Source organism: Lolium perenne, chromosome 2 (genome assembly GCF_019359855.2).
Source record: "Lolium perenne isolate Kyuss_39 chromosome 2, Kyuss_2.0, whole genome shotgun sequence".
Classification (NCBI taxonomy): Eukaryota; Viridiplantae; Streptophyta; class Magnoliopsida; order Poales; family Poaceae; genus Lolium; species Lolium perenne.
Window position 1 is genome coordinate 138904944 of NC_067245.2, and position 19650 is coordinate 138924593.

The window sequence follows — 19650 nt, forward strand, 5'->3', positions numbered from 1 at the left end:
TTTAAGTCCAGATGCCTATTATGCCATACATCGCAATCCCAGGAAGATTTTTTGCGAGACATAATGAGTTCATATCACAACACATCATTCATTACAAACCATAATTGTCTTACAACAAAGGATCACATGATCCAGTCTTAATACAACACTTGATCTAATGATCAAATACATAACACAACAGCGGAAGATACATAGTAGAGTCCATTTGCTCCACAGGCAACACTTGACGTCAGGAGGTAGTCCTAGTTATCATAGACATCTTGTTGTCCACCTTCCGTGAACTGGTTCTCCTCTTCATAGTCTGGCCATTGGAATAGCCAGGGACACAGCCATGAGTACTTTAAATTACTCGCAAACTATACTAACATAAGTACTAGCAACTTTAAGTATGATTGTAAGCTCTAGATTTATTTGCCGAAAGCCAGTTTTATTTCATTAACTCTTACTAACCATGACTCTTTATTTATCTATTGACTTAACTTAAGTGGGAACATTAGTGTCATTCCCACAACTCTGTTGTGATTCAAACCCAAGTCATATTTCAATTCACCATTCATTTTGAAAATATCTGACAATGAAAACATATGGCCATCCAACTGTTCATGACCGCGGACGTGGCTATTCGAATAGTTTAAACTCTGCAGAGGTCGTACTCTTGTGCCACAACTTTTGATTACATCCGTCAGGGAGAACCCTGAATCATCATAACTCCGTATGCGGATCATCAACCATTAACCTTTCACTTACATACTCTAGTATAGGCACCTCCCCTATGAGCTTGGCCTCATAGTGATGACCAAATGTCATCCTAGGAACTGCACAGGGCTTGGGTGGTATGTTCAACTCTTTTCACGTCATTTCACTTTCAACGGAGGCAGCCTCAGCATAACCTCTATGGCGCTTGTTCAGAGGGAACCCATAGTAAGATACATAAATTTCCAGCTAAAGTCTTACCCATAATCAGGTATTGTGGGGGTACTCAAGAATTGGAATGGTATCTCATCTGAACTCAATCATCAGTTTTTATCAAATTCACCATGTCATTCAAAGTCATATTCACCTTCAACACTTTCAATAGTATGACTCGTCATTCCAAGGTTTTTCAAATTCATTTGATTCACAAGTTCCCATCTAGAGTAGTCAATTTTAGTATTAGCAATAGCAACTAAGCATGAGGGGTGCTAACTTCATTGTTGCTCTCTAGGCTAAGTTTGACACTCTTGTGATACTCTATACTTAGACACAAATGGAATACAAGAATTAAACCTTAGTAATGAAAGTGAAGCAAGGTAAAACTCGGACTTGGAAATAGTAAGACTTGAAACACCAATACTAGTGCCATGGTATTTTGCACTAGTAACTTGGCTTGGTACAACTTATATTAGGGTAGCTTGCCTTGGTTGGTGTATTGATCAAAGTTTTCTTCTTCCTCGTAGAAGACCTCCTCCTCGTAGCCTTCGGTACTAGCGTCTATAAATGGATACGAGGTAACAATCACCAACCAATACTTACATAGACTAATTAGCCTTAGTGGCCCATTCAAGATGATCGATCATCATCACCACATCACTCCACATACTCTAGGGGTTTTACTTAATTAGGGTTAGGAAAATAATTTCATCTCATTGAATCCTATTAAGATTTAATATACTCAAATAATAAGTATGAGATCATGTTGACCAAGGTCAATACTTCAGATTTACCATTTGGGAAAATGATTTAAATGAGATATTACATCTCATGCCATTTAAACATTTATAGAAATTAAATTAACACCACTAAGTAATTCAACTATGAGGTTCTATAGACCAAGGTCATTACTTCATGTTGAACTACTTAGGCCCTAAATTTAAATGAGAGGGCACCTCTCATAACATTTCATAAATGATTTGGGGTGATTTAAATGAACTAGAAATGGCCACATAGGCATTATTTTGCTCTAGCCCGTGATCATGGTAAACACCAATGTCATATTTTTGCATATTCAATTAGATCATTTCAAATGTGAACCATGAGAGTTGGAATCAACTCAAAATGATTTATGGTTAATTTTTAAATAATGTTTGAATTTGAAAAAGGCTCTGCCTTGTTATTTTTACTACATTATTTCTACAACACATCTAGGGTTGAAACCAGTGTAGTTGTTTAGAGAATTTCCTAAGCTTTCCAACAATATCAATTGCACAAAATTTGGCTCAGTAGATCTTCCTATTTTTAAATTTGAAGTTGGCATCTGAATTGGATTTGAATTAAAACTTAAAATCCGAATTTGAATTACTGGGCTTGCGCAGGAAACGAAAACTGGGCCAGAGATGAAAAAACTAAACAAGCCAGCCAAACTGCGCGTCTCGCACGCGTGGGCTGCCTGACAAGGTGGGTTCCACCTGTCAGCGGCTATTTAAAACCCGAAGTGGTACGCGAGTGGTGGACGGTAGGATTAGAAGCAGATCGAGCGGCTGGTGTGCGTCGTCGTCGACGACGAGCACGAGCTCATTGGCGGCGAGCACCAGGGGGTCAGAGGGCTAACCAGTGATCGGCGACGAGCGGCGTTGAAGCACGGCGACGTTGTAGACGACGGCGGTCCTCCTGGTACAAGTGGCGGCTCCTGGGATGGCGGCAATCGTCGGCTTCGTCTGCGGCGGCTCCGCGGACTCCGGCGATGCAATTGGCTAGCTACGGTGCAAATTGGGAAGGGGGAGAGCTCCAGGAGTGGTTCTGAGATGAGAGAATGAGAGTGGCATGGAGAATTGAGGCGAGGGAGGCCTCCTTTTATAGCGGCGTCGAGGTCTGAGACGCGTGGGTTAGGTCGAGCATGGCGACGGCGATACAGTGGCGGGGTGAGCTGGGCGACGATGCAGCAGTGTTGGCGACGTCATGGCGAGCACGTCGCGCGTGATGGCACAGCAAATGGTGCGCTGACGCGAGCGGGAGGGTGACGTGAACGCTTAGTACCGTGGCGGAAGTCTTCGACGGTGACGACGGCGACCGTCCTCTCCGGTGCAGGCGAGCGTGTCTGGGAGGTTGCTGTGATACTATTGCGTGCGTGTGCGAAGGGAGGGGTCAAGTGGAGGTCAGCAGCGACGAGGGGCGACGACGCTCTGGCGCGCTCTGGACGTGCACACGTCGACGTCCTACCGCGCACTGGACGTCACGGGCACGTCGTGTGCTGGCTGCTGCTGGCTTCTCCTTGATCGATGGCTGTGTCCAACGGGTTCAGGGGAGTGAGAGGGAGGTCCAGGACATGGTGATGCATGTCAGAAGTGAGAGGAGAGGTGAGTGGCTTGGGTGATTGGCATCATGCCACGGCATGGCATGGTTTTGTCAAAATCACCAAGGTACAGGTGGTACTAAGGCATGTCATTGTCCAAGAGGTTTACCAGGAAGATTATGATGACATAGGTTTGATGGTTAAGGCAAAAATCTGTTGGTTATTAGCATGTATGGAGTTGGTAGGTTTTTGCACACAAGGTGTTTGATGTAATGGCCGCATGAGATTTGAATTCAAATTTTGCCAAACTTTTTCTTGGGAGTGATTCAAATAATGTTTGGCACACAGTGGTGGTGTTGGTTTGCAAAATGGTCAAGGTTTTGGAAAAACCAAAATTGGTATGATCTAGTTTCTGATTTGATGTTGCCACTTGGCCTCCTTATATTAAGCAATAGAAAAGGAATTGGTCAAGGTGGTCAACACCAAAATGGTTCACCTTGATGTGGACTTGGATGAGGTGAAAAGAGTTGGGAAAGTTTAGTTGTGAAATCTCTTAATAAAATGGCCCAAAGTGGGTATCATGTTAATAGTGGCAGATTTGACCATTATCATATGTGAGTGGTTTTTGAATTTTTCTTTGATTTGATTTGTGTTTCTTTGATTCAAAAGTAATCAATATGTGTTTGTTTATGTTTCCAAACCTTTTACACAAGGTAGAAATGGCTTAGGCCAAGATTTGAAAAATGGCCATTTGCTCTCATATGCCTTTTTCTTTTATTTTGTTTCTTCTTGATTACCAAGATCAAGGTTTAGGGTTTTAGAGCATTGGAAATGCTACACACAAGTCATCATGGCAAGATCATAGCATACAAGCATGCACACTATGCATCATATGCAAATTCATTTTAAATTTTTGTTGGCTCAAAATTTTGGAGAAGGGGAGATGTTTCCTCTTTATTGATTTGAAAAGTTGAGATGTTACACTTGCCAATATTAATGATAATGCATACTCTATAGATCTTCCAACTGATGAGTTTGGTGTCAGTAATTCTTTCAATGTGGCTGATTTGACACCATATGATGGAGAAGACCTTGGAGCGCCGAGGTCGACGCCTTTTGAAGGGGGGAGATGATGAGGACATCCCTACCGAACCACTACCTCTATCATTGCAAGATGAAGACGATGCTGCTATGAAGCTCAAGTCCAATGAAGTTAGGATTGGACCTATGACAGGAGCTCGTGCTAAGCTACTAAAACAACATGTGAACTTGTTCCTAAGTGGTACTTTGATTGATGGGAACTTTATACTGCATAAGTCTTGTTACTTATGTATGATCAGGTACAAAGAGGGAGCAAACATCGCATGAGGAGGAGAGGAGCAGCTGGACATGGTGCTGGACATGAAGACATTCCATGGACGCGCGAGGGATGAGCGGGAGGCATGCGCGAAGGAGGAAAAAGAAGTCCAGGACGGCGCTACGCCCGGCGCAACCGACCGCCACGCCGGACGGCCCGGTCCCACGGCCGGTTAGACCAGCCTCCAGACCGGACGAGCCCGGCGCCCACCGGATCCTGGACCGGTGCCAACCGGGCACCATCCAAGGGCTCTGGACCCCTTATCCGGTTTCCACCCGGTGCCAGGCCCGGTTTCAATCGACCTGCCCGGTCCCTGGCCCGGTCGACCGGTCCCCAGACCGGTCCCCAGACCGGTCGCGTCCGAGTCAGTCTCGACCAGATCCTGATCTGGGTCGGTTTTTAATGTATTTTCTCGACTCCTAAACCCCTATATAAGTGCCCATGACGCCCCATAATAGCTTTAGACCACGTTTAAGATAAACCCTAGTTCATAGTTAATTGCTTTGCAACCCTATTGAATCTATACATCAATTCGTATCGATCTGGTGTTTTGCTACTGAAAGTCTTGTGCAATCTACCGCTTCGTGGTCGGCGGCTACGTGCGCAAGTGTGTGGATGTGCGAATATCTTGCAAGGTTGAGAGATGTTGCATTGGCGATAGAGATTGATCGAGAGACTTCGTCGACGTCATACAAGTTATCTCCACCTCCTTGTCGTGTTATCCCAGCTGTGTTCCTCACCACCACCGTGCTTAGTGAGAAGATCAGGCAACCCCTTATCAAGTTAGCCCAAGCCCGGCCCATCACAGAGAAAGCCCGTCGGGCCCCGGGCCGGGCCGCTTCAGTAAATAGCATAAAATCACGGCCCGGTCCAAGCATCGGGCAAAAAATCAGGCCCAGGCCTGGCCCAGAGACATGGTCAGGTCGGGCTTGCCCCGGGAATTTCGGGCCGGGCCGGTCCGGGCTGCCCACCATCTTTCTGGCTAGAACCTCTCCCCCTCCGGTCACAGCTTTCTGGCTATCATCTCTCCGAGAAAACCCTAAACACAACTTGTCGGCCGCCATGTTCGGGACCCCCAGCTCGCCCCCCCTCTTCGGGACGCCCTCCTCTACATCCTCCTTCGGAACTCCCTCCACCACCCCTGCCTTCGGCACCCCTTCTTCCACGCCGGCATTCGGCGCGCCGTCGTCCACCCCAGCCTTCGGCAACCCGTCTTCCAGCCCCGCCTTCGGGACGCCTTCCTCGACCCCGGCATTCGGCGCGCCCTCTTCGATGCCGGCGTTTTGGACGCCCTCTTCGAACCCAGCTTTTGGCACGTCCTCGTCGACACTGGCGTTCGGAGCGGCGCCGTCGCCATCGCCATCGCCATCGCCGTTTGGATTCCAGCAGCAGGCTACTCCGTCCCCTTCGCCTTTTGGGTTCACCGGCTTGGCCGGTGGGCAGATCACAACCCAGATGGCCCCAGTTGCGCCTCTGCCGCTCTTGCCCTCCGACCGCGATATCCAGGTCCGCAACCCTTGTAGGAATGTTGGATAACCCTTGTAGGAATGTTGGGCTTTTTCATCCCTTCATTGTTTGAGGAACGAACGGTTCAAAACTTTGTATTTTTGGGTGCTTATAGGCTATCGTGGATGCGTACAAGGAGGACCCAGGCAACCCTCGCTATGCTTTTAGGGTCAGATTCGACCTGCAAGTTTTGTATCTGTGTTCCAAAGATTATGGTTAATCCGACATGTTGACACTTTTCTGTCTGTTTTGATGGCAGCATCTGTTGTTTAGCGTGACAGATCCTTCACAAAGGGTGAAGCCTGTAGCAGCATCTGATGTGCGTAGTTGGATAATCTATTTCAATCATTGTGTTTACTCCGTATTTTGTGGCGCAGTTCCTGGATATCATTATGTGTTTGTGTTAACTGTGGTTGTCTGGGTGTAGATCATGTGGGCAGAGGCGATGGGGAAGCTTGAGTGCATGGACAGTGCGGACAGGGAGAGGCTGTGGCCTCAACTTTTGCAGGGGTTTAAAGATCTCTCATGCCGGCTTAAGGTATACTAGCATTGTAATTTGTAATTGGAACTAGATACCTTTTATTAGGTGTGATGAATTTAACTTCTACGATAAAGCCCTGATTTTACAGCCTCAATATATAGTTGTGATAAATAGCAATATAACATATAATAGTGTTGCACTGTTATGACTAATTTTTGGAAGCATTAGGTTAGTTTTATTTCCTGGCGTGCCAATCTGCCTCATAGTAGATTGCATGTTGTTGGCGCTAGCCCTCACTCGCTCTCTCACGGACAGAGGTAGAAGAAAGAGAAGACAACACAATTTTCTGGCTCACGAACGCCTCGACGCACAGATGTCCTCTTTTACTCAAACTGGCTGGCTCTATCTCTCTACAAGCAGTACACAGAGGAAGTTTTATACGCGAGCGCGCACGTACGACGCCATGTCCCACTCCTGCCCATGCGCCCATGACGCGCTCCAGCTCTGCACGATCCTCTCGCCCCGGCCACGCGCATGGCGCGCCACTACGCCGCAACGCGGTCAGCTTCAACAGATCGCCACAGCAGCTCCCCCCACTACTCTTGTTAATGACTCGGACGTGGCCACACACCGGCATCTGACCTGAACCGGAACACACACACGCACACACACGCTGGGCACACCCGCCACGGCAACGCACAATCTAGACGCGCACACGCTGGCTGATACCTGGTGGCGTGGCTTATTCCTAACACATGTCATATGCAGATGTTGCACCTAAAGGTTTCTATGGCGTTAATTTGGTTTTTATTGTAATGCAAGTACTCTTATTTTCCCTACTAGTTTTTAGAACAATTTTATGATATACTGTGACACAGTAGGAGTGTTCATCATTTATCGATACAGCAGTACATGATCATTTAATTACTGATGTTACAAAAGCTTAATTTAATTCGCTTGTCAGGTATAATTGTTGGTCCTCTAGAATAAAAAGTATAATTGTTTGTTTTTCATAGAGTATATCAGAAAACAAAAATATAGAGCTAAGGCCTAAGGGTATCTAAGAAACTCAAGGAAAAACAAATACATTTATCTGGACGTTGTCTGCCATTATGTGATGCGGCTCCTTGAGATATACGAAGATCTTACAACGTGAGTAAAGATACAGATCATGGGATGCATGGTTTGCATTGTGTATGTTATGTTTTTATGCACCTTTCTGTACTTGGGCCATTGATTATTTGTTTGCCAAATTTGAATGTCCATTATGGTAACATCGGTATTTAATTATGATGCCTTCACCATGCATATATGCTTTAAAATATGGAACATATGGGCATTTACCACTCAGATGAATGACACGGGCATGTACTTATCTTTATAAAAAAACATTGCAAATTACATGAAAATCTCACTTATTGGCAAGTCCATATCCACGCAAAATTTCAGGACCACTTTTCCTGCTGAATTACTATTTACATTGGTTGCACACTTCGCACATCGTCTTTTTCCTGTTCATTTCTCAGTTACCTACTTGAGTTTGTTCCTGAATATTCTTCATGGATACAACATATATACCTAGACACCACCAATAGCTGAGGTACTCCTATGTGTAATTTTCAAGTATTTGCAGAACATTCACAAAATGTCCTAAAGAAATTAGGTGAAGAAAACTTAAGAACAGAGCACAAATTTTCAATTGCTACCGTATCAGTTTTAGGCTGAAAGTATCAACACAGTTTTTTGTAAAGACCATGGATTTTGAGGTGTGCTGATTTTTTTCCTTTTTAATTTGTAAATTTCATAAATTCGTTTTTTCATGCATGTCCTTTTGACGAATCAAGATGGATCTTTGCTCGCATAAATGTGCCTGGTTCCTCAGGCACAGTGTCAGGACCTCAAGGGCGCCATGACGGAACAGAGAGAGATTGGGGAAGAGGTAGCTCTCGGGCTCTGGTTTTAATGGCTAATTAAGAAGATAATCAAAATGTAGACAGGAATTGCAATGTAGGAAAATTAGGGTTTCTATTAGCTGCCTCCCATCCTTCCACTCCTACTCTCTTATAGACACGAGAGTAGGCCAGCTAATAATGCAGTTTCACCCTTATTACAATTTAAGGTCCAAATAGAGTAAAAGTGGAATAAGATTACAACTTAGCTATCATAACACATTGCTAGTTTGGTATTCGTCCTTGGGGTCCTGACAGAGCCCCCCTCTATAAGACAAGGCTTCAAGGCTTGAACGAAGGGAAGGTGGACTGCACAAAGGGTTGCATCCTCCCAGGTTGCTTTGGCTTCAGACAGGTTTACCCAATGGATAAGCCATTGCTGCACCTCCTGGTCGTTGCGGGTGATCTTCCTCCGTTGAAGGACTGCAAGAGGAGCCACTTTGATTTTGCCATCAGGTGTAACAACTGGAAGAGATGCATTTGGAACCGCTGTGGGACCAAGATTTTTTTTTCAGTTGATTGACATGAAATACATTATGCAAGATCGTACCTGGAGGTAGCTGGAGCTGGTATGCGACTTGACCCACCTTCTTTAGTGGGTGATTGTTTGGGCTTTTTTCAGCTTTCCAAAAGCAAAAGCCAGCAAATCCAAACAAATAGGTGGCTTCCAAAGCTGGCTTTGCCAAAGCCAAATCACCTAGATGTGGAAGCACGTTTTGAGGTGCTTCCCGCAGTTTTCCCATTAACCGCCGAACCGTTATTTGCACTCGCCTTGGAGTATTTACAGAAGATTACCACCCACAGACCGAATCGTTTTTCCTGTGCATACGAGGGAGAGACACGCAAGGATTTGACCCGTACGCACCACCAACCCCCAATTAGGCCGCCGCCACCACACCATCCTCCGCCTTCGCCGTTCCCCTCTGTGCCATGCCGTCTCCCTCCGTTTCCGGCCTGACTCCGCCCTCCCAGATCGAGTGCACCAAGCACAGAACCGGAGCACGCCAAGCAGCAGCCGGCGGTTTGCGCGAGCGGCAGGCAGGCAGGGGAGCAGCATACATGCGGCCGGTGCGAGCGACAGGCAAGCCAGCAGCAAGCGGCGGGGAGAAATTAATCCATGGCTGGATGCGTTTTTTCTTTTATTATGGCGTCATGTTTGCTGTTCGTCTCCAACAATAATGGGTAGGCGCAGCTGATTTGATTGATATGTATACAAACAAGGAACGGTGTAAACCTGATTTTCCATGAACTGATTCGTGGCCGAAAATTAAGTGAAGTGGTATATGTTTCGTATAGTAACCAAAACTAATACAATGTTTTCGGAATTATGGGTATTTTAGACAATTCATCAGTTCACAACCAAACATCCAGTCAAGTTGCCAAACAGTGAAACTCGAAACAACAGCTTTCCCTGTGCAGCAGCTTTTCCTGCACAACAGCTTTCCCTGCACAGCCAGCCAGCCACAGCCCAAACAAACATGCCCTTAGGATCCTGAAGGGGCCGTACCACTTAGACGTGAGCTTCAGAGATTTGCGGAGGCCTAGAGTAGACAAAGTCGTTTACTTCAAAACTCCTCTCTCTGTTCTATTGTTGTCCGCATACTTCTTCATTCTTTGCTGAGCTTGCAAGAGGTTCCGTTGCAAGGTTTGGATCATATGATCCCTATCAGCTAGGGTGACTTGAGCTTCAGCGGAGACATTGCAAGGAATGGACAGTTGAAGGATGAGAGGGGGCTTGTACTCATACAAAGCCTCAAATGGAGACATTTTGATGGCTGTATGGTATGATGTGTTATACCATAGTTCTGCTGCTGGGATCCAATCCGCCCATTTCTTTCGTTCTTGGAATGTCATGCACCGGAGGTACTGCTCTAGACATTGGTTCACTCGTTCCGTCTGACCATCAGTCAGCTATACTTCAAGGAGATGTTGAGAGAGGAGAATATCTCAGACCATAGATTGCTAGTGAAGATCCAGTCTCGATCACTGACTATGATTTCAGGAGGACCATGCAGTTTGACTATGTTATCAAAGAAGAGGTCGGCAATCTTTTGAACATTGTATGGATGAGCTAGAGGTAAGAAATGTGCATACTTTGTTAATCTGTCGACCACGACAAGAATAACATCTTTTCCTCTAGATTTAGGCAGAACCTCGATAAAGTCCAAACTAATGTTGCTCCATTTAATTTGTGGAATGGGTAAAGGACTAAGGAGGCCAGGGTATTGTACCTTTTCAGTTTTGGAGATCTGGCATATGGGGCATTCTGAAATGAGTGTAGTAGTGGATTGTTTCAGCTTCGGCGAATAAAATGATTGCTGCAGTAACTTTGTGACCAGAATGTCCTCCAAATGTGGACGAGTGGAAAGCTTGGAACACTTTGGTTCTCAGGTCAGTAGAGGCACCGATATAGACTCGCCCTTTGTACCTCAATATGCCAGATTGGAGTGAGAAGTTGGGGTGACTGGTTTTGTTAACTGCCAGTTCTTAAAGAAGTTTATTACAGTGGGCATCGTCCTTGTAGGAAGCATGAACATCTTCAAGCCAAGAAGGAACTGCAACCGAGATAGCTGAACAAGTTGCAGTGGTCGGTAGAGGGTGTGATTCACTATCATCATCCTGATACTTCCTTGAAAGAGCATCAGCCACTGAATTTTCAATGCCTTTTTTGTATTCGATGCTGTAATCGAATTCCAAGAGCTTAAGCATAAGCTTATGTTGAATGCCCTCTAACAACCTTTGGCTGCTCAGATATTGCAGGCTCTTTTGATCGGTTTTAATGATCACTTTGTTCCCCAAGATATAATGGCGCCATTTTTTGAGAGCCCATTATTGCCAGCGCTTCTTTCTCATACACTGACTTAGCTGCAGTTTTGGGACCCAAGTTTTTGCTGAAGAAAGCCAGCGGTCTTCCTTGCTGCATAAGGACTGCTCCTAGTCTAGAGGCACATGCATCAGTTTCGAGGGTGAAGGGTTGTTTAAAGTTTGGGAGAGCTAACAGAGTAGATATGACCCTTTTGAGTCTCTCAAATGCTTGCTGCTGATCACTGTCCCAGTGAAAGTTATCCTTCTTTAGTACTTGGTGAAGTGGATGGCAGATGCGTACCCTTTTATAAATCTTCTGTAGTAGCCAGTGAGACCCAAAAATCCTCTCAACTTCTTTACTGTGTTGGGAGTTTTCCATTGAACAATGTCTTCTATCTTCTTAGGATCAGTAGCAAACCCTTGACCAGATATTATATGGCCCAAGTATTCCACCTGTGGCTGACCAAAGATGCATTTGCGCAACTTTGCTTTCAATTCATGAGTTCTCAGTGTGGTAAGAACAACCCTGAGGCCTAGTTTGGTGCCAGTGTTTTTGTGTGTTTTGAGAAGTGTTTTGAGGGGTGTTTTGGGTGAGAACATGAACTACCCAAAACACTACAAAATCCCTTTCAGTCAAAACACTTCTCAAAACACTTGTTTGGAACACTGGTTTTACAAACTAGTGTTTTCAAGTGTATTCAACATAATTGGATAAAAAAATCGTTTTTAACAGTTTAAACTAGACTTGTATCGCAAATAAAAATTTGATCTTTTTAGTACACTAGAAGAACATCTCTCCATCTCTCATATTGATAATACAAAACATCAGTACTGGAATTCTACATAGTACAACAGAAGCACATTACAAGCCAACAAAGAGCTCAAACTTTCAGTCTATAGGTAGGGTACCGCAGAGGCCGCACATCAAACACAATGGAACAGAAACAAGTCCCAGATATCGGAGCGAGTGTATCGATGTTTTGAAGCAGCAAAGCAAGAGAATGCAGAAAATAAACTGTATGGCTATCTACGCATGTGCGAGCTTCCTCTGCCATAACTCCATGAATTCAGCAGCCAGGTTGTTTCTGAATCTTGTTTGAATTCAGCACCTGTTGCAGAAAACACAGACAAGATTCAGCTTGGCAAAGGTTACTACAAGCAAGAGTGACAATTGTGTGAAAAAAAAAGACAAATAGGAAGTACCAGCAAACAATCTAAAATGTGTGATGACAATTTAACCCACAAACCCCTGTCTGTACACTTACTGTAGTTATAGTTTTAGTGCAAAAGTATTTCACTATTTTACAGCATGATGACGGATACAGATTTTCATGCAAGTGCAATGTTCTGGATACAGAGGAATATTTTAATGATCTGGGCTGAATGCAATGGAGCATATGTATACAGAGGAATTCAAAGTGCCCTTGCGTCGAACTCGAGCTCGAGCAATTCATTGACGCCATCAAAGTGCCATGCTCAAACCGGACATATGGCTGCAATGACTCCATCATCTACACATGCTCCATGCTAATGCCCAGAGAATGACTGTGATTTTAGAGGGGCAACACGCTGTCTTCTGGACCACTTCGTCACCGCACACATCTATGTTGACAGACTTGGTGGAGTTCAGTTGGGCAAGTTCTTCCTGCTGGTTCCCCCTGAACTCGCTGATAGCTCATCTGGTGAACTTACTGTACACATCAATGTTGACAGACTGGCGCCATAGAGATCTCTCATCAAGTAGTGGTGGACAGGGAAATCTGGGTCACACATATGGGTTCCTTGCAACTAATCTCAACAAGTAGTTGTATGCTTTTTAGTCATCACAGACTGAAGTAGGCTGGGTTTGTGAGAAAATTGTTTCGTTATCTAGCTTGTTGTCTGTAATGGTAGAAGTTATCTATCCAAACTCGAAACTCATGAGTGTCATGGTAGAAGTTATCTACTTAAATTCAGAGTGTCATGATTGGCTTACTAACTGAAGTGCCAATTGAAGCTCTTGCAACTTAGAACTGTACTATTTACAAACAAAGGTTGCATCAGGTTTTAGTTAGCTACTCCAAACAAAGATAGATCCATCACACAAATAATTCTCCCTGTCAAAAAGAAACACTCCACAAAAGATATGTCAAATTAACTTGCTTCTAGATCTCCCCTACCACCCACCACTGTAACTAACACTACAAAGAATACAAGAACAGAAGTGACATCTCCCTCTGAATACATGAACAAAAGTGGCATCTCCCTCTGAATTGGACGTGTTGCTAGAGCATCGCACACACACAATTATTAGCTAAGAAGATTGGGCAATCAAGAAACAGGGAGATGAGTCTATCAAGAACCCTAGATCTCATCACATCATGCAGATGACTAGCAGTACGGGAAGAGGAGGAGGTCAGGTGGATAGTACTTACTGAGGTCTCCAGCTTGGACGGAGAAGAGGGGCGGCGAGAGGAGCTCCATGTCGGCGGCGGAAGGAGCTCCGGCGGCGGAAGGATCTCCGGGTCGCTGGGAACAAGCAGGGCCGGAGAAAACCGTTGCTGGCTTGCTGCGGGACGGCTTCGGCGGCGGCAGCGGATTCGGTATTCGCGGCGGCGGCCGCAGATTCGGTATTCGCGGCGGCGTCCAACGGGAGTCTTGGTGGCGGCGGTGAACGGGAGTCTTGGCGGCGGCGACGAACAGGAGTCGCTCGCGTTTCGCTGGAGCGAGGAAAACGCGAGGGGGGTGGGGCGTCTTGATTCCACCCCAGCCCGACGGGTTTCCGGGTGTTTTGGGCCCTTACTCGGCCAAAACCGGTCCACCAAACGGCCCACACGTGTTTTAATTGGGCCCGGGTTTTACACCCTGAAACCGGTCAAAAGCCCAAGAAAAACGCTGGCACCGAACGAGGCCTGAGGTGTCGCTTGTGTTCTTGAATGGTTTTACTGTAAACTAGGATATCATTGAAGAAAACTAGCACGAATTTCCTGATGTATTTGGAGAAAATGGAATTCATTAACTCCTGAAATGTTGCTGGGGCGTTGCTTAGTCCAAAGGGCATCACCTGATATTCATAGTGTCCAAGGTGAGTAGAAAAGGCAGTCTTGTGTACATCTTGTGTACATCGGCAGGGTTCATCCTTATTTGATGATAACCAGATCTCAAGTCAAGTTTGGAGAAAATAACTGCTCCATGTAATTCATCCAGAAGGTCCTCTATGACTGGTATGGGATACTTGTTCTTCATTGTCAAGTCGTTCAGAGCTCGGAAGTCCACACATAGGCGCCAGGATTTGTCCTTTTTTCTAACCAATATTACAAGGGAAGAGTAAGGATTGCTGCTGGGTCTGATTTCAGCTGTGAGCAACATCTGTTCAATAAGTTCCTCAATTGTATTTTTTTGACTATGCGACATTCTGTATGGTCGGATGTTTGGAGGTTTTGCATCAGGAATGAGTGGTATAGAATGGTCAGCTGATCTGTGAGGAGGAAGGCCTTGTGGAGGTTGGAAGATATCTTGAAATTGGTGTAGTAGTTCACTAAGGGCTTCATCAATTACTGTTGTTTCAGGACCTGGTTCCTCACTGCTGTCAGTCAACAACACATAGCCGGATGCTCCATTTTCAAGCAACTGAGAACATTCCTCTGCTGAAATGAAGAGTTAATGAGAGGGCACCATGTGATCATGGAATGTGTGAGGTGTGCCTTCAATAGAGAATGTGAGACTACGGCCGATAAAGTCAAAGGTAACAGGGTTATAGTTTTTGAACCAATTGACTCCCAGAGGGACATCAGCTCCTTGCAATTTGAGCACCCTGAAATCTGTTGTGAACTTGTGGCCTTTGATGTAAAAGGTGCAGTTGTTGGCTATTGCAGTGGATGTGAGTTGACCCCCTCCAGCAACTGTTACTTGCCGTGGTGGTGCCTGGATCATGCTTAAATTGTTTTTGATAGCAAATGCATGGTCCACAAAGGTGCTTGTGCTACCATTGTCAGCCAGAGCAATGGCATGGATCCCTTTGAATGACAAGAGCAGAGATATTGTGGAAGCACTGGGAGCTCCAGTGTATGCTGCTGCAATAATGTGCATGACTTGTTCCCCAGGAAGGTTATCCTCTGCTGGAACAAACCATAGGTGGTAGGAGGTCTAACTGCTCATTGTTGTTATGGATCTGATGAACTTGATCATCTTCTTCATCATCAGAGTTTCCTTGCATTTGGAATGCGTTCAGAGCTCTCTGCATAAGGCACTTGTTGCCCATTACCCAGTTTTCTGGACAGTACCAACATTTTCGAGGAGCTCGCTGTATGTTGTCTCGCACGGGTGCATTACGCTTGTGGCTTGCACTGCAGGAGCGGGGCATCTGACTGAACAGAGGTGTGCTTTCTCGTACTGCCTTGCGTACCAATATGCAGATAAAGGGTTGTAGGTTTTTGACACTGGACATTGTGCTTGATGGTGTCCTTCAACCCACTGACGAATCTGTCCACAAAGAAGTCCGCTGGTAAATAAGCTCTGCCACGCTTCATGAGTGTCATCCAATTCTCGTATGCATCAATATATACTTCCAATGTTGATGTTTGTTTCAGCATCTGCAGTTGATCCATTGGATCAGATGTTTGTGTATCTGGAAACCGCTCAAGCAGAATGTGACAAGAGTTCTGTCCAGGAGATGGTGGTGAGATTATAACCGGCTCCATTCAACCATGTTTTTGCATGGCGTCGGATGTGTGCTAGTCCCCACTTGACTCGCTGATCTGTGCTTATGTTGACTAGACCAAAGACATCTTCGCATTCAAGCATCCAAGCGCGTGGACCTGAGCTGGTGAATATTGGCAGTTCAACGTGTGGCGTGCGCATGTGAGGTTCATTGTGATGGTAGGTGTTTTTGTTGTGATCGTCTGGAGGTTGTGTGGTGTGGGGATGGTATTGTGGTGTGGGACTGGGATTTGGGTATTGGATTTGTGGGATTGGGGGTGGGTGATATGGGCACTATGGAGGGTAATATGGCTGGATCGGTGATGGATATTGGTGGTAGGCAAAAGGTGGAGGATTTGGGTGTTGGTAATAGTTCGGGTGGGTGTGCGGAGAGGTTATATGGTTTATTTGGTGCGTGGGAGGAAGAGGGAACAGTTGAAGTGGAGATGGCGGAGGTGGTAATACTGGTATGGGCATTTGGTCGAACAGTTTGAGTGTGGGTTGGAGCTGGTGGGTGAGGTAGTTGATCTGGCGCAAGTCTGCCAAGGGTTGGGGAAAAAGATGGCGGCTGTAACACTGACGGCTGGTGTGGTTGTTTCCATTATCGGAGACAAGGGGAGGTGTGGGAGGGACGGTGGTGCTTGGTGGCTGGGATGTGATGGTGTTCTCAGTGGGTGTCAAACGAGCAAAATTTGCTGCCATCGACGACATCATCTCCGACATACGAGCCATCTCACCTTGGATTGTGTTGAGGGTGGCAGTGGAGTCGGCGGTGGCCCTGTCGTGGCGGTCCAGGCGGCGGCGTAAGGTGCGCATCTCCCATGGTAGCTTGGTGCGCTGGTTCTCGTCGTCGTGGTCGTTATCGGAGGTTGTGGGCGTGGCGAGGACCCCGTCGATTTTCTTCCTGCGCCCGCGTGAAGACGAGCGGGATCTTGTGCTCGTTGGGAGGGAGGGAGAAGCCGCCGGTGCGGTGAGAGGTAGGGAAAGAAAACAAGCGGAATCGATGTCTTGCTCTGATACCCCGATGTCATGACCTCAAGGGCGCCATGACTGAACAGAGAGAGATTGGGGAAGAGGTAGCTCTCGGGCTCTGGTTTTAATGGCTAAATAAGAACATAATCAAAATGTAGACAGGAATTGCAATGTAGTAAAATTAGGGTTTCTATTAGCTGCCTCCCATCCTCCCACTCCTACTTTCTTATCGACACCGAGAGTAGGCCAGCTAATAATGCAGTTTCACCCTTATTACAATTTAAGGTCCAAATAGAGTAAAAGTGGAATAAGATTACAACTTAGCTATCATAACACATTGCTAGTTTGGTATTCGTCCTTGGTGTCCTGACACACAGGAATTACTATTTTCCCCTCCATTTTCCTGTGAGAAACTATTATTCTAGTAACCAACAAACTTGATTGTTGGGCCCTTTTGTTAATTGTTTTTAGTGTTTGCTTTAATTTAGCTCAGTTATGTTTCTCTTAGCAGTGGTTAGGTAGGCATTGTTTACTTGTATGTAATACGTGTCTGCTGTTCTCATGAGAAACTATTAATTTGCTGCATGCCAAGTTGTACTGTTTTCTTTTTTGTTTTACTGTGGGATTATATCCCCATCTCCATTATTCTCTTGTTTTTTCCATTCTTTTCCTTTATGCATTGGTAAAAAAACTCTTACCTGCAATATTATTGCCAGGAGGCAATAGCAGTGTAGTTAAAATTGTTCACATTTGACAAGATGTGTTCACTTCGTAGTCCCTTGTTCTTTATACAGCTTCAAGATGAATTTCTTCATTTCGATAGCTTCGTCACGCCCTTAATGATAGGGGCACCCAATACCTCGTAGAGTCTAAAGCTCCAGCTCAAAGAGTTCACCAGTTATCGTGCCTACGGTAAACGCTGGGTAGCCAAGTGCGGAGAGGATAACTGCTGAAAGCATATAAGTAGTAAGCCCACCCCAAGATGAGTGCTCTCTCCTTCGACTTCCCTAGAACCTCCAGTATCATAACCGAGACAGCGACGGGTTCTCCACCCATATGGGGATGGAGCGACTAAAAAAACTTACCTGCAATATTATTGCCAGGAGGCAATAGCAGTGTAGTTAAAATTGTTCACATTTGACAAGATGTGTTCACTTCGTAGTCCCTTGTTCTTTATGCAGCTTCAAGATGAAGTTCTTGTCTCAGATACTGAACGGTTGAGCATGACCCACTCCAATGTCAAGAAGGTATGTACAATCATACATCGACGTTCTCATTTATTTGTCCAGGAATTTTTGTTTTACGTAACAAAGATTCAATTGTAGCTTCAAAGACATTTCCAAGCTGACACATATCCTTGGATTCAACGCTTGAAGCATCAAGAGCTTGTCATTGAGAGGCGTCTCTTAAGGGTGATTTTTCTTCATTTATTTCATAATGACAATTCCTTCTCGTTCTTGTCTTGGCTTCCTTTTATTTCTGCTGGGTTCCATATCTAGCGGCTTTGATGTTGTCGTTGTCGTTGTTGTATTTCATAATGACAAATATTGATGGTAAATGCTAATTCATTATTCATGTCTATGTATCTAACAATTATGTTTTTGGGAACTGGTAAGATCATGAGAATAGTGGAGGCGCTGGAGAATAGGGGTTTCCGTGTTCAATTATCGAAAGAAGAAGCTGATTTATATGAAAGATTGGTTGCTATAATAAAGCAGGTTAGTTTCTTTTGCCCTCATATTGTTTTTGTATTCGGCTGGTTATGGATTTTATGTAGTTGCATCTTCTGTATACAGATAAAAGGAACTGGTGGCGATCTGTCCAAGAGAACCTATAATCTTCTTTCTACCTCACGTCTTCTAGCAAGCACCGGTGGTGCTAGTGGTCCCATTTATATTCCTAATTCAGCCAAAGTTGATGAGCAAAGTGTTACTGATCTTCTTGAGGTAAGGGTAGTGGGGTTCTAATCCTTGTTTGTCCGTTTATGGCCTGGTCTTTTCTCAAGCTGAGAATTTTAACTGTGCGAAACAGGCCTTGCAGCAACAGACGGAAGCAGTTGCGAAGTTGGGCAATGTATTAAAAAGGGACACCAGAGACGTGGAAATTGTACTTTCGGAAGACATTGATATGGTGGAAGATGGTGCTTCAAGAAGGCCATTGAACATGTAAAACCGAAGTAGTGTCTTCATTTTAGGTACCAACAAACAGAGTTTTGCATCGTGTTATCAAAGGGTTGGGGAGCCTCTAGACATCTTTTTTCTAGTTTTGACCTCTACAAACGCTAAGCAGATTTATGTGAGTCAACCTCTAGAATATGGTTAGAACAAATTGAAATAGGTTCTTAGCCATCACCATGTGGTTCTTGAGCAAATTCAATTAGGTTTTGAGACTTGCCTGCCAGTGACGAAGGGCCATGATCGAGGGTGCCCTTAGCTCCACGATAACGCCCCCAATAGGGTAACGCCACAAAGTGCTATCGTCGTTGAGACAGAATGGTCTTTTACCCAGAGCCCTGGTATTGGGAGACCGCAACGACGCCCTCAAGAGGGACATGACACGCGCAGGTGCTGTCCTCGTTGGCATCGAAGCGTTGGACTTTCATCGGACTTTCATCTGAAATCACCGCCACACCTGTGGGACTTTCATCTGAAATCACCGCCACACCTGGGACCCTGGATGTCTGAAATACCCGTTA

The 19650-nt window shown here is 45.3% G+C and overlaps 1 protein-coding gene across 1 annotated transcript; it reads left to right on the forward strand.

The window, feature by feature from the left end:
* The first annotated feature begins 5568 nt into the window (after nt 1-5568).
* On the forward strand, nt 5569-19346 carry LOC127333423 (nuclear pore complex protein NUP54). Its single transcript, XM_051359814.2, has 9 exons — nt 5569-6071; nt 6187-6240; nt 6331-6390; nt 6499-6609; nt 18137-18202; nt 18281-18367; nt 18572-18673; nt 18752-18901; nt 18987-19346. The coding sequence occupies exons 1-9, from the start codon at nt 5628-5630 to the stop codon at nt 19122-19124; spliced, it is 1212 nt and encodes a 403-aa protein (XP_051215774.1). The 5' UTR covers nt 5569-5627; the 3' UTR covers nt 19125-19346.
* Nucleotides 19347-19650: the final 304 nt, after the last annotated feature.